The sequence below is a fragment of the Daphnia pulex genome, chromosome 12 (assembly GCF_021134715.1).
Source record: "Daphnia pulex isolate KAP4 chromosome 12, ASM2113471v1".
NCBI lineage: Eukaryota > Metazoa > Arthropoda > Branchiopoda > Diplostraca > Daphniidae > Daphnia > Daphnia pulex.
In genome coordinates, this window is record NC_060028.1 from 1,749,934 (window position 1) to 1,763,499 (window position 13,566).

Genomic DNA, 13,566 nt, shown 5'->3' on the forward strand with positions numbered 1-13,566 from the left:
CACTGTAGCTACTTTTAAACGTTGAAACGCAATAATTTTGACCATGCATACATGTAACAGCTCACTTGCACCTTGATATTCAGTCATAAACGCAGGATTGCAACGCAAGGAATAGTTCCTGTACATATGGTAACTTTATTACTTTGTTAGACAGGTATGCGATGAGATTATCGAGGTTGAAGGTTATGATTGATTCACCACAATTAACTGAAAATGTGTTTCAAAACAATTTCAATCAAGCTTCTAACAGGAATTTTCAGCTGCCCATAAAAAAACAAGTATAACGGTTGGGAGAAAACTCATGAAAGCTGTGTTGAGCTAAAACATTTAATTTTTTTTACTCTTACATTTCCCTTTAACTGAAACACATACTTTTAACACTTACAATCGTGCTAAATAAACATTGGTTGAACTTTAGGAAGCAAAATTTTTGTAAAGGGAAACATACAATCACTATATCAATTAAAGTGTTTGGCACACAAGAGCTTGGAACTGTCCTTAACGACATAGCCTAGAAGGCAAAGTTCGAGTAGATGTTTTCATAATTCGTTTGTTTTTCCAATTTTAACATTGGACTTACTCATCTCTCTTTTCTCCGGTTTGGACGTTCATTCAAACAAAGCAAACAGAAATGCAAATTCCCTCTATACCTGAGTATGACACTATAATTATCCAAAAGCTCCATATTTGAATCAAGTTTAGCATCATAGAACTTGCTACTGCTAGTACTGCATCTGCACAGGCCCTTCTTAGTACAAAAAAATATAAGATATTTTTTTCCCGTTTAGATACCACTCAAAACCTTCTGTAGATAGCTTTATGAAATCTGTATTGCGCTTCAAAGGAAATATTTTTTTCTAGCTTCTTCCCATATAACCAAAGCCAACAGAGAATTAAGTAATTCTACGCCCATTTCTTTGAAGCTCGTTGATTATGTAATATATGGAGCATATATTGATGTTGTAGAAGACTTGTACAGTGGAACTCCATCGGTGTTCACTTATGGAAGGTCAAAGCATATTGACCAATAAATTTTGTGCTTTCAAACTAAAGGCATAGCATCGTAAATATCTGCAAATCCTCCTTTACCGGTGGGTGGATTAAGTTGTATAGGAAATACAATATCATTGTTTTGTAATAGGATTACAAGCTGTGGCTCAATGTTAAGGTGAAGGTAGGCTTCCTTAAGCATGAAGTACTACAATATGCTTTAACTTTATTTTCCTGATTGCAGACACACTGAAGCAATTTGTTTTCAATTTTTCCATAAAACTGGGCAATAATATTGCGGTCTAGCTTTTCAACAGCGAAGTATTTCTTCAAAAGATGGAATGTTCGTGGGAGTGTACAGTCTTCGCCAGGCAATACCAAAGAAAATATGTCTAGCAGTTGTTGTGTAACACTTCTCTGGTCAAACACCATATATTAGAAAAACTAACAAGTAACAAGATTGTTTTAAGTTTTATTATTGAACAGCTTTGATATAATGGTTTTTTCCATTCCTCACTGTTTTCATTTAATTTATGTTGATCAAAGTCTGCAGTGTTAGTGTTGCGAAGTCTTTCAGTAAATAAATACAAAGTCGAGATTGGACTTTTCAAGTTATTTTGGTTTCATCAAAGTTTTCCATTAAAACCAAATCAGATTATAGCAATAATCGCAAATTAAATTTTCCTTGTGATATTGCTGTATTATTTCGACGATGTTTTTTCTCGTTTCTATCAATCTTTTCTGCTGTCATCGTTGGAATTGCGACTGGTAATCTAGGCTTCAGAGCATGCACTCTTTTTCAGATTTATTCTCACAATGGTGATGATACTGGCAAAAAAATTGTGTCAGCGTTTGCGAACAATTGCTGCCATTGCACTCTTGCAATTGCTGGACAGTCATGTAGGACCTATTTAAATTGCACATATTTTTTTTTATTGAACACGTTGGAAAAATATGTCCGCCAATAGCTATTTTATATTATCTTGCGATAAACACCCTTTAGTGTTTCCCTCAAAATTCCCGTTCAAGAGAAAAAAATATGTGTTGGTGTTTATTTTGAAATGGGATCACCCAACGTTGGTAAAACCATCCACCCCAGTGTAACATGTTTCTATGCCTCAAATAATATTAAGTACAGAAATTGATGCCCTACATCCTCGACCAAGCAATATTTAAGGACGCGCTGAAAGAGGGTAAAGAAGACTTCAAAAAGATTGGCGGAGATATAGGACCGGTCGAAATAGGCCCCGACGAAATAGGCCCGGCAAATAGGACCGGACGAAATAGGACCCTACGAAATAGGCCCACTTTTAAAATATTTTTAAAGCGGTCCTATTTCTCCGTCAAAGTGGGCCTATTTCTCCCAATTATTTCTAAGTTCCATAAGGTACTCTGAAATATTTAAAAAATAAATTCGACCTACTCTACATGAGCGAGAAGGCGGAACAATCTACGAGAGATCCGCCACCGTATATATTCATTGCCGTAACTCAAACCACGATGATTGATTTCACACATTGCCGTTTCGTTTTTCACATGTTAGGCAGCTGATTCCCGTCTTTATTTTTTTATTAACGTATTCCCCTTTATCTTAACTGTAAAATTCATTTTTTACAAACGTCGTTTTCACTTATTAACTATCGCTAATTTAAAAAAATGAACAAATTTCCGTGTTTTCTTCGCCATTTATTTGTTCCGTAGCTCGATCCCCCCTTCAGCGGCTCAGCCTTGAACGCGTCTCTCCCCTTTCAGCGGCTCAGCCTTGAACGCGTCTCCCCCCTCTACCTATGCCAGTACTCAGGTGAAGTAGGAAATGAACATGTTTGATGAAATAAATCTTACGGATTGATTTCAAACATATCCATAACAATTTCATGTTTTTTTTTTAAGCAACAAACGCATATCACTTTTAAGTTTCTTGTTTTATGGGGCTGACGCGAGGTGCTGCTCAAGCCGGCCAGAAGGGTGGTCGAGCGGGGGAGGCTGCACGCACTCATGGGAGAGGGGTGAGTGAAGGGGGGTTTACCTGGGCCATACCATACACGCCCATGTTTTCCCTTCTCCGTATATGTTAAAGGATGGACTAGTAGTTAGCAACTCGGGCTATGAATCTCTAGCGCCGGTGTTCGAATCTCGGCCATGTCGATAAAGATTTTTATTTACAAAATATTTTAGAAAATTAATAGCTCAACAGCATAAAGCGGTGTGGAACTATCCTGGCGAAATTGATGGTTTTTTCTTTTTTTAATTGATTTAATATACAGCACGAAAAGGAAATTTCTATTATAGTTGAATACCAAATGTGGTTTTGAAGATTTCCATCTATCGGTGATAGTAGCGTCACTAGCGTGGTTCAATAGCGTCATGAAGATGGCGTCATCTGCTCATCGTCAACTTCAGCGTTTAATTTACAAATAAGAAATAGAAATCTTATAAAAAAATTAAAATAGCTTCAAGATGTGTACATTTTATTTTTAATCATTTTAAAATTTGAATTGCAATTTTCGTTACATTTGATCTGTAAGAATTCGATTCTGAATCATTCTCATTTCAAATCGATTCACACACATAGCAGACGCTAACACATCAAGCGTCATCAATAGCGTGGTCTATGGTGCAATGCTATCACTGGAGTAAGGCGTTTATCTTCTATTCGGGTATGTTAGAGAACTCTTATCATGTTATTTTCAATCTTTAGTTTCTAATATTGTAATTATCAACTTGTGTGGATAGGTAGCGTCATGATTGGCCTACCCTGATGGCGTCATGATCGCTGCTGATTGCCTTTCAAATAGGTTTTCAGCATTCTGCTTACACCTTTGGCATAGAGTCACATATTTCACAATCCAACATCAATTGGTACCAACAGCAGCCCTTCTCTCCATCATCCAGAAGGGTCTGAGATCAGTGTTGGAGATGTGTGTGACAATTTTAATATGATGAAATTTATCTACCACCAAATTTTTACTCGTGTATGTTTTTGTTTTTCAGGATGGTTCGGAACAACCCATGGAAAGCTTATCACTCATTGATGCTGTGATGCCTGATGTTGTTGCAAGTCGTCAACAGCAAACACAGAACAAACAGAAACCACAAGTGGTAAAGACAGAACCACCAAATTCCAATGGAGATGAACCCATGCATTCCAATCGTAAGATAGTCACTACTTTTTTTTGATCCCCTGAACTGCTTACTTATTTTCCCTGCAACTATTTAATGAAGGCTGGGAAGAGGAAACAGGAGTAGAGATACCTGCCAGCAAATCAACTGTACTTCGTGGCCATGAATCTGAAGCGAGCAGGCTGAGTCTTGAGACACTGGCAACAGAAGTTCGAGAATGGAAATCACAGATTGATGACCTTCAGAAGGAATTGTTAGTTGCAGATCCCGATCTTATCGATTTTATGAAAGGTCTGTTAATATTTTTACTGGAACGTGTAATTTCTTTACTTAATTTTTACACTTTTTTCTCAGGATTTCTAGTTGAAGCAAAGGAGAAAGTGTTGGCAATGCAGAATGCATTCATGGAACAATTAATCATTTAATTCAACAATTCCAACGTAATACGAAGGAAACCTGATTTATGGCTTATTTAATAGCTTAGCTTATCGTCGTTAGTAAATTGCATCGTAACGAATTAATTTTTTGGTAGCTTCTTGATTGTTTAAACGAAGTACAAGGTTACAATCAATGCATTATAGTAGCGTTGTATAATGTACAATCCACTTAATGGCCACTGAATGAGATGGAATATTGGAATGTTAAACTTTATTGAAGTGAGAAAAATTTAATTTGAACAAAGTGAGACTGACTGGAAACAAACTAAGATGAATAATTAAATTTTAGTACCGACTCGTTCTTCTAAAATCTGATTTTCCGTGCGTATCTGTTCGAGGTCACTTTGCAGTCGCCTAATTTTGGTAGCAATATTCTTACGTAATTCGGTCTCCGCCTGATTACGAAACAAACAGCATCATTATTTGACATTATTTGACAATAATGCAAACAAACAAACAAAAATTAGCGAAACATACTTGATCTTCTAAATCCTTTATCTCTCGTGACAAGTTGCCAGATTCTTTCACTAATTTTTGGATGTCAGAGCAATCAGTTTGCAATGAAATCAAATACTTGTAAATACGCCAGGCAGTCTCATCCGATTTGGCCATCTAATAAAAAAAGAAAAAGGTAACAACATTTTTTTATTAATAATATCAGCATTTTGATAGTAGTAATAGATACCCGAAAAATAATTTCATCCGTAACGGTAAACGTGCGCTCAACTTTTCCCTGTATTGAATTGATTTCACGCTGCACACTTTTTACATCTTCAAGTACCCGATGCATTTCTTCATTTTGTTTTTTGACGTTGGCTACGATACTCAGTATTCTTTGAGTATAAAATGTTCTAAAAAGAAAGAGATACAACTATCTCGTTACTCAAGTGGATAACAAAAGTTTATTACCTTGTTAGTACTGAAGGTGGCATAGATTCGATATGCGTTTGAAGTTTTTGTATAGTATCTTCTTTAGTACGAATTTCTTCTACAATGCTTCTTAAGGACGTCACTGTATGTTCAAGTGCAGCTTTAAGCTTCTCGCCTGCACTCTGTTCAGATAAAAAGAAGAAAATCAGAAACAAAAAATATTAATGTAGAGATACTTAATTACATTTTCGTGACGAAGAATTTTAGAACACATTATCTTATTTTTATTGATGTATAAAATGTATTGGCACTAGTTACCTGAATAGCATTCAGGTTCCCAATCTTTTGCCTTGTCAATTGTTTCAGTCTTTCTTTAAAACTTCTGTTCAGTTAACCCAGCAAATACCTTGAAATGAAATAAAATTAAAACAAATCGAATGAAATAGTAAAATAAAACTTACACTTCCGTCAAAAGCATTTGCTTACATACACATTACATTACACATAGCATTACATAGCACAACTTACATACCAGTCAAGTGAGGTGACATCTTTGTTGCTCGGAACTTCAGTTCCACCCTTCTGAATGTTGTTGGGTTCAGGCGCAGACAGATGAAAACTTCAGATTCATGGCCACGAAGTACAGTAGATTTGCTGGCAGGTATCTCTACTCCTGTTTCCTCTTCCCAGCCTTCATTAAATAGTTGCAGGGAAAATAAGTAAGCAGTTCAGGGGATCAAAAAAAAGTAGTGACTATCTTACGATTGGAATGCATGGGTTCATCTCCATTGGAATTTGGTGGTTCTGTCTTTACCACTTGTGGTTTCTGTTTGTTCTGTGTTTGCTGTTGACGACTTGCAACAACATCAGGCATCACAGCATCAATGAGTGATAAGCTTTCCATGGGTTGTTCCGAACCATCCTGAAAAACAAAAACATACACGAGTAAAAATTTGGTAGTAGATAAATTTCATCATATTAAAATTGTCACACACATCTCCAACACTGATCTCAGACCCTTCTGGATGATGGAGAGAAGGGCTGCTGTTGGTACCAATTGATGTTGGATTGTGAAATATGTGACTCTATGCCAAAGGTGTAAGCAGAATGCTGAAAACCTATTTGAAAGGCAATCAGCAGCGATCATGACGCCATCAGGGTAGGCCAATCATGACGCTACCTATCCACACAAGTTGATAATTACAATATTAGAAACTAAAGATTGAAAATAACATGATAAGAGTTCTCTAACATACCCGAATAGAAGATAAACGCCTTACTCCAGTGATAGCATTGCACCATAGACCACGCTATTGATGACGCTTGATGTGTTAGCGTCTGCTATGTGTGTGAATCGATTTGAAATGAGAATGATTCAGAATCGAATTCTTACAGATCAAATGTAACGAAAATTGCAATTCAAATTTTAAAATGATTAAAAATAAAATGTACACATCTTGAAGCTATTTTAATTTTTTTATAAGATTTCTATTTCTTATTTGTAAATTAAACGCTGAAGTTGACGATGAGCAGATGACGCCATCTTCATGACGCTATTGAACCACGCTAGTGACGCTACTATCACCGATAGATGGAAATCTTCAAAACCACATTTGGTATTCAACTATAATAGAAATTTCCTTTTCGTGCTGTATATTAAATCAATTAAAAAAAGAAAAAACCATCAATTTCGCCAGGATAGTTCCACACCGCTTTATGCTGTTGAGCTATTAATTTTCTAAAATATTTTGTAAATAAAAATCTTTATCGACATGGCCGAGATTCGAACACCGGCGCTAGAGATTCATAGCCCGAGTTGCTAACTACTAGTCCATCCTTTAACATATACGGAGAAGGGAAAACATGGGCGTGTATGGTATGGCCCAGGTAAACCCCCCTTCACTCACCCCTCTCCCATGAGTGCGTGCAGCCTCCCCCGCTCGACCACCCTTCTGGCCGGCTTGAGCAGCACCTCGCGTCAGCCCCATAAAACAAGAAACTTAAAAGTGATATGCGTTTGTTGCTTAAAAAAAAAACATGAAATTGTTATGGATATGTTTGAAATCAATCCGTAAGATTTATTTCATCAAACATGTTCATTTCCTACTTCACCTGAGTACTGGCATAGGTAGAGGGGGGAGACGCGTTCAAGGCTGAGCCGCTGAAAGGGGAGAGACGCGTTCAAGGCTGAGCCGCTGAAGGGGGGATCGAGCTACGGAACAAATAAATGGCGAAGAAAACACGGAAATTTGTTCATTTTTTTAAATTAGCGATAGTTAATAAGTGAAAACGACGTTTGTAAAAAATGAATTTTACAGTTAAGATAAAGGGGAATACGTTAATAAAAAAATAAAGACGGGAATCAGCTGCCTAACATGTGAAAAACGAAACGGCAATGTGTGAAATCAATCATCGTGGTTTGAGTTACGGCAATGAATATATACGGTGGCGGATCTCTCGTAGATTGTTCCGCCTTCTCGCTCATGTAGAGTAGGTCGAATTTATTTTTTAAATATTTCAGAGTACCTTATGGAACTTAGAAATAATTGGGAGAAATAGGCCCACTTTGACGGAGAAATAGGACCGCTTTAAAAATATTTTAAAAGTGGGCCTATTTCGTAGGGTCCTATTTCGTCCGGTCCTATTTGCCGGGCCTATTTCGTCGGGGCCTATTTCGACCGGTCCTATATCTCCGGCTTCCCTTCAAAAAGCTTACAGCAGAAATCATGAACTTCTGCCAAAGTAGACAAGAGTTCACGACATGCAGCCACACAGGATTCAACACTACATAACCAGCAATTTTCAAAGCCAAAAAGATTGCCGGTATAAATTTGTAACATTGCAAAGATTTCACAACTAAATTGTTTCTAAATTTCAGGTACTTTCGCTCGTTTTTCTGAACGCAAAATTGCCAGCATTAAGCGAGACCTATGCGGGACACGGGGCTAAAACGTACAGGGAAGTTTTGATATGTACGATTTGTTTTAAAATGCTGAAATTAAAAAAGCGTATTGAAAATGATGTTTTTTTTATCCTCTAAACTTCTTTTCCTGAATTTCTGATTAATTTTGCGAGTTTTTTGGTAAAAACAAAAAAATGGGAATCGGACAAAAATTTTTGGACTTTTAGTTTCCAATTTTTTTTATACTTCTATAAATATTTTTATAAAACCCAGACAGCTATTTGATAGGGTTTTCTTTCTAGTTTAAGATAGTATTTTTATTTTATAAAAAATGTGTTTCTAAGTATTTGATAATTTAGTTTATTTGATGTTGTTGGGGTCTGGGTTAAATGGTACAGCCATCTGTTGCCAGGTAAACGACCAAAAAAGATCGAAAAAAAAACCTCTTTACTTTTTTTATTGTATCTCCACTTATACTCAATAGAATGAAAAAAATTACAGTAATTCTGAAAGAGAAATGAATTTCCTTTTCATTAGTGCGTATTTCAATATATTTAATCCATCCGTTGCAGAGAAAAATGGTGTTTCGTTTTGCCCCTGGCTCTGTTCCGTTTAACGCTAAAATTTTTTTTTTCCTTAATTTTTTCCTCTTTACATTTAATAAAATAACTATTACATAGTTTAACGAAAAAATATGAAAAAATTACCTAATGTAGAGAAATGCATGGGAATCACTCCTATATTTTTATTTTAACTTAATTCCCAACACTTAAATTTTTTGTTTCATCATTCACAAGAAGAGAAGAAAAATTATGAATTCGATGAGATTAAAGATGATGGACAAAGAAGAGAACGAGGAGAAAAAATCAAACAAAGGATGAAACTGCAACCGCTTCAAGTGACAAAGGTAAAATAATTAAAATAGGTTGAATTTTAGAAAAAGAAAGCTTTGAAGATGAAATTGCAGACAGAGAAAAAGCAGTTTAAGAAGGTGGAGCAGGAGAAGAAGAATATCACCAACGAAGAAATCAACAACCTAGCACCCTACTAGCACAGAGATATCCATAGGATATACCATGTATGTCAGAGCCGATCCAGTTGTATATCCCAGTTGAACGTCCTATGGATGTTTACAGGATATACTAATGTCCTCTCCTGTGGACGTCAAACTTGGATATCCATGGACGTCCAAAAAACGGACGTCTTTGGGATCAGTTAAAAATTTGGGAAAAATTAAAAATTTAATCTCATCGGGGATCGAACCCGGGACCCCTGAATGCCGTGCCAGTGTTATGCATCCATGCTACACTTGTTTTTATTAATTTGAAACAAAGGGGATATTGCAGCTCCCCTACTAGCACACAATGTCCACAGGACGTTCTATGGATATCCTGTGAACGAAAACCCGTCCCCGTTTAGCGTCAGCTACGGATATCCTATTGATAGAATGTTTGGATCAAGAAAACGGGTCCATACTGGGATGTCCTATGGATGTCCATCGGTAGCAATCTCCGACATTTGCTCACACATTACTTTGCATGTTTTTACATGCTTTTCATTTCTTTATGATATGATAGTAGTTAATATACGCGCTGAACATCTGAGCGATCTCTCTGAACGCAAGCAGTGTTAAACGGGTGTTCAAGCTACGTCTCACGAAACTGATACCAGCTACCTTTTTCGAGACTAACTACACGGCGGGTCGACCCTGGCTACACTGGCACTGGCTACCCCACACAAGCTACCCATACGACCGACACTGGCTACCCAGACACTTGCTCCCCGGCAGTGACTACCTATCGATTTTCGTGAAACGACACCAGCGGTTTTTCAACAAAATCCCGACATGACTTATCGACTCATTCCCTGGCTGAACTGTGAATTGAACATTTTAATAGACGACCCCGAGATTCGATTGTCGGACGTGATGGAGAAGATTCTAGGACTACTTACTAAACATCCTATCCGTAGTCGACCCTTCAAAGCAGCCATTAAATCTTACTTTTGGTCAATTCAAAAAACAAATCACTTCATTCACGAGTTCTTAAACTTTGCCCATTCACCCAATAATATTGCCGAGTTCGATGATAATGCCGTCTACGTGACCAAAAATGTTCTCCCACTACCACTACCAATTAAATCGAAAGGTACAAGCTAATTGAAACACTATATATCCTTTCTTTACTTTTTACACTCGACCCCTTTATTACTATAGGTATCATAGAACAATCGAAGACATTCTTCTTAAGAAAGGTCGGCGATTTAGCACAGTGGGAAAAAAACTGCTCGATATTGTGACTCAGAGGCTACTAACTAAGCACAATAATGAGTTGGAGGTGGAAATTAGATTTCCCACACTGAAAATCGCTCCTGACCTAGAGGATTTGCGCAAGGCGCTTACACCTGCCGCTTTTGATTTGGTGCTGGAACAATCGATGAAATCAACAACATGGCCTTCCTACGCCCGATGGAACGCGGTATTACTTAATTTACAAATCTACTATTTACATGTATTTTATATTTTCCTACAGAATTCCGTCGCAGCAAATGATATTCACTTGCTTCCGAACAACCTGCCGTCTGTTACAACTGTCGTTGGGCCCGGGCCCAAAAGAAGGAATGCCAAACAAGCAATCACTGAATTAAACATGGTGCTTCAGACAATTTCTACGACTGTCCAAGGGTTCCCTGTTCCTGTGCTGTGCGGATGCATTAACATGTTGCGCTCTATCAACAACCGGTGGAGAGCAAACGTTCCGGCAGATTTGGGCGACGGTAACTTGTTAATTATATGTAGACAAATAGTATCTTTAAAAATTGTTCTTAGATGGCGTGACATTGGCTTTCCTCGATGAGGCTTTTAAGTTTCTTGACGAGGGCTTGGCGCGTGCACAAACCGAAGAACCACCGACTGACAACAGAATATAATATTAAATAGAATAAATAGAATAAGCTAAGAAGAACTCTGATATATAAACTATAAACTAATCTAAATATCTGAATTGAAACAGGCAATAGCTCGGCTGTTTTGCAGCCAACTGCTACATGCATTAGTCAGTCGGTGTCTGCGCCATTGCCTGGGAACACATCGGCCGAAGACTCAGGCTCTACGTCTACGGCTGAGCCGTCGACAAGTAGCAGCAGGGACGAGTTGGCTGGTGGGGAAGACACCCCCAGGACAGCCCTAAAGCGCAAACTGGCACCATTGAAGTCGCCAGCCAAGAAAGCCAGGGTTGGGAGGCCAACCAAAAAGAAAGCGTTGGACCATCATAACTTTATACCCAAATGTTTTGCTGAAAAATTGGAAAATGAACAAGCAAAAAGTATTTTTTTCTAATAAGAATTCATTCGTCATACAAAATATTTTCAATTCTGGTTGGTTCAGTGGTTCTTACTTGGGTGGCGGGAGCTACTAACGCAGAGAGGGCGCTGGCAAACAATCAAAAGCTCGACCAAGATCAAATTAAAGTCAGGCCTGAGGATGTTTCAACTGCACTGATAGAAGAATACTTCGATCTTGAAACATTCAAGCATTTCTTTGATGATGATGCATGGGCATCGGTCGCGAGTCTTGGTAATCACTTAATCCCAATGCTTCACGTGGGTTGGGTTAATTAGTGAGTTAAACTAAAACCGCTTAATTTCTTAGTTTCAGTTATGAAAGGGCTTGAGAAAAAGAAAAAACTCGTCTACATATGTCACGAATGTGACAAACCAGTTGGCGATAACGGTTCGGTCTTCTGCAATTCTTGCAGGGAGTGGCTTCACTTTCGATGTGAAGGCCTCAAAGAAAGAGAACCCATTAGCAATAATTATTTTTCAAACATTGTTATGCTGAGGCAAAGAAGAAGTAATTTACAGTATTCGTAGCTTAATAAGTTTCGTTTTTTGGCCATTAACTTTTTTGTTACTAATTTTTTGACAACTTTTACTTGTTTAAATTCTCATTATTATTTTGACACCTTATTTTTTATCCTTTTGTAATTTTCTTGACAACTTGGCTTTTATTTGTATAACATAAATGAATAATTTAATTAAATGGTAAATACACAAACTTCCCGCATAACGCATACCCAGCGCATCAAGATAGGCATCTATTGGTGGAAATAGGAACTACCGACAGGCACCGATAGACTGTCGGTGCAATAGCTGAAATACCATTCGAGCACCGACAGTCTGTCGGTGCAATAGATTTTTCGAATAAGAACTTGGGCAGGCCATCAAGGATCCGTATCAAGTATAACGCATCAGGTAAAGCTGCCCATTGTCACTTTGTTGAAGGAATCTAAAAATTTGCAAGAGTGCACTTGCTGGAAACCGAAAGCTTTGACAACACTTTTGGCCCCAAGAAACAACGAAAGCGGCCGAGCCTTGGCACCGGTGACTTGGACAGCTACGTATCCTCAGCCCAAAAATCCAGCGTTGGTTACGGAATCGAAAAAGACGAAGCTTTGATCGTGAACTGCAAATAACAAGTTAATCAGTGCCATTTTCAAGATATTTTAGATTCATGGCCTAATTCCATGCTTCTTCTAGGTAGATTTGATACCAACTTTGATCACCCAACGTTGGGTCAAGACGCTTAGCTCCAAGTACCCCACCATGGAATTCCGTTCTTCGATGACCCATCCCTTTGGTAAAGGTTCGTTGATCAACTCTGTGCGCCAGTTTGACAAGTTTCACCCCAACAATAAGCAAATCAGCGTGGGTTCCATCGGTTACCGGAAAATTGGAAAATCAACCGTCATTAATTCGTTACCCAGCAAGAAAGTCTGCGAGGGCGCCCATCGCCGGTGAGACCAAAGTTTGACAGCACATCACGCTGATGCGTCGAATCTTCCTCATCGACTGCCCGGAAGTTGTATTTCCCACCGGAGAGACGGACGAAGAAAAAGTGTTGAAGGTAAACCGTTGGCAAGGATCAACCTGATGCAAATTGTAATACGACTTCTTTCAGGGTGTCGTTCAATTGGAAAAGCCGAAAACGTCCTAAGTAGGGGAGAGTGGGGCGACTGGCTCACTTTTTTTTCTCTTAGCTCCCATTCCCTTATTTGCCAACGTATTTAGATCCACCAAATCTTAAAAGATAGAGAATTCTTTCTGCTCTAAATGGTGATTTTTGCAATCCGATCCAAATAAATTAAGACTAGGTTATTATCGATCTAAAAAAAAAAAAAAAAGAGCAAACCCGCCCCTGATACGGGGTCACTTGCTCACACCGCCGGGGTGTCTCGGCCCCTGTATTTC

The 13,566-nt window shown here is 38.1% G+C and overlaps 3 protein-coding genes and 2 long non-coding RNA genes across 7 annotated transcripts; 4 read left to right on the top strand and 1 right to left on the bottom strand.

The window, feature by feature from the left end:
* The first annotated feature begins 3,537 nt into the window (after positions 1-3,537).
* On the top strand, positions 3,538-4,761 carry LOC124209314 (F-box-like/WD repeat-containing protein TBL1XR1-A). Its single transcript, XM_046607260.1, has 5 exons — positions 3,538-3,647; positions 3,724-3,908; positions 3,982-4,141; positions 4,213-4,401; positions 4,465-4,761. The coding sequence occupies exons 3-5, from the start codon at positions 4,000-4,002 to the stop codon at positions 4,533-4,535; spliced, it is 402 nt and encodes a 133-aa protein (XP_046463216.1). The 5' UTR covers positions 3,538-3,647; positions 3,724-3,908; positions 3,982-3,999; the 3' UTR covers positions 4,536-4,761.
* On the bottom strand, positions 4,512-6,784 carry LOC124209313 (coiled-coil domain-containing protein 22 homolog). Of its 2 annotated transcripts, XM_046607259.1 has the most exons (9): positions 6,674-6,784; positions 6,413-6,597; positions 6,180-6,339; positions 5,950-6,108; positions 5,662-5,823; positions 5,457-5,599; positions 5,233-5,398; positions 5,025-5,159; positions 4,512-4,942 (listed from the first exon to the last, which is right to left on the bottom strand). In XM_046607259.1, exons 5-9 carry the CDS (start codon positions 5,689-5,691, stop codon positions 4,826-4,828), a joined length of 591 nt encoding a protein of 196 aa, XP_046463215.1. In that variant the 5' UTR covers positions 5,692-5,823; positions 5,950-6,108; positions 6,180-6,339; positions 6,413-6,597; positions 6,674-6,784; the 3' UTR covers positions 4,512-4,825. The 2 variants fall into 2 exon arrangements, 1 of the variants encoding a protein (XP_046463215.1); XR_006880866.1 differs by lacking the exons at positions 4,512-4,942; positions 5,025-5,159; positions 5,233-5,398 and having other exon boundaries at positions 5,589-5,599; positions 5,736-5,823; positions 6,674-6,783.
* Positions 6,785-10,767: 3,983 nt separating this feature from the next.
* LOC124209316 lies at positions 10,768-11,228 on the top strand. The gene is made up of 3 exons (XR_006880867.1): positions 10,768-10,796; positions 10,851-11,094; positions 11,147-11,228. It is a non-coding gene; the product is annotated as an uncharacterized LOC124209316 (long non-coding RNA).
* Positions 11,229-11,328: 100 nt separating this feature from the next.
* LOC124209017 lies at positions 11,329-12,189 on the top strand. Its single transcript, XM_046606888.1, has 3 exons — positions 11,329-11,642; positions 11,705-11,893; positions 11,969-12,189. Coding segments are annotated over exons 1-3 (411 nt in total). The 5' UTR covers positions 11,329-11,641.
* A 226-nt stretch (positions 12,190-12,415) lies between these two features.
* On the top strand, positions 12,416-13,315 carry LOC124209319. 2 transcript variants are annotated; one of them, XR_006880871.1, is made up of 4 exons: positions 12,416-12,570; positions 12,669-12,794; positions 12,856-13,222; positions 13,277-13,315. It is a non-coding gene; the product is annotated as an uncharacterized LOC124209319 (long non-coding RNA). The 2 variants fall into 2 exon arrangements; XR_006880870.1 differs by having other exon boundaries at positions 12,416-12,794.
* The last annotated feature ends 251 nt before the right edge of the window (positions 13,316-13,566 follow it).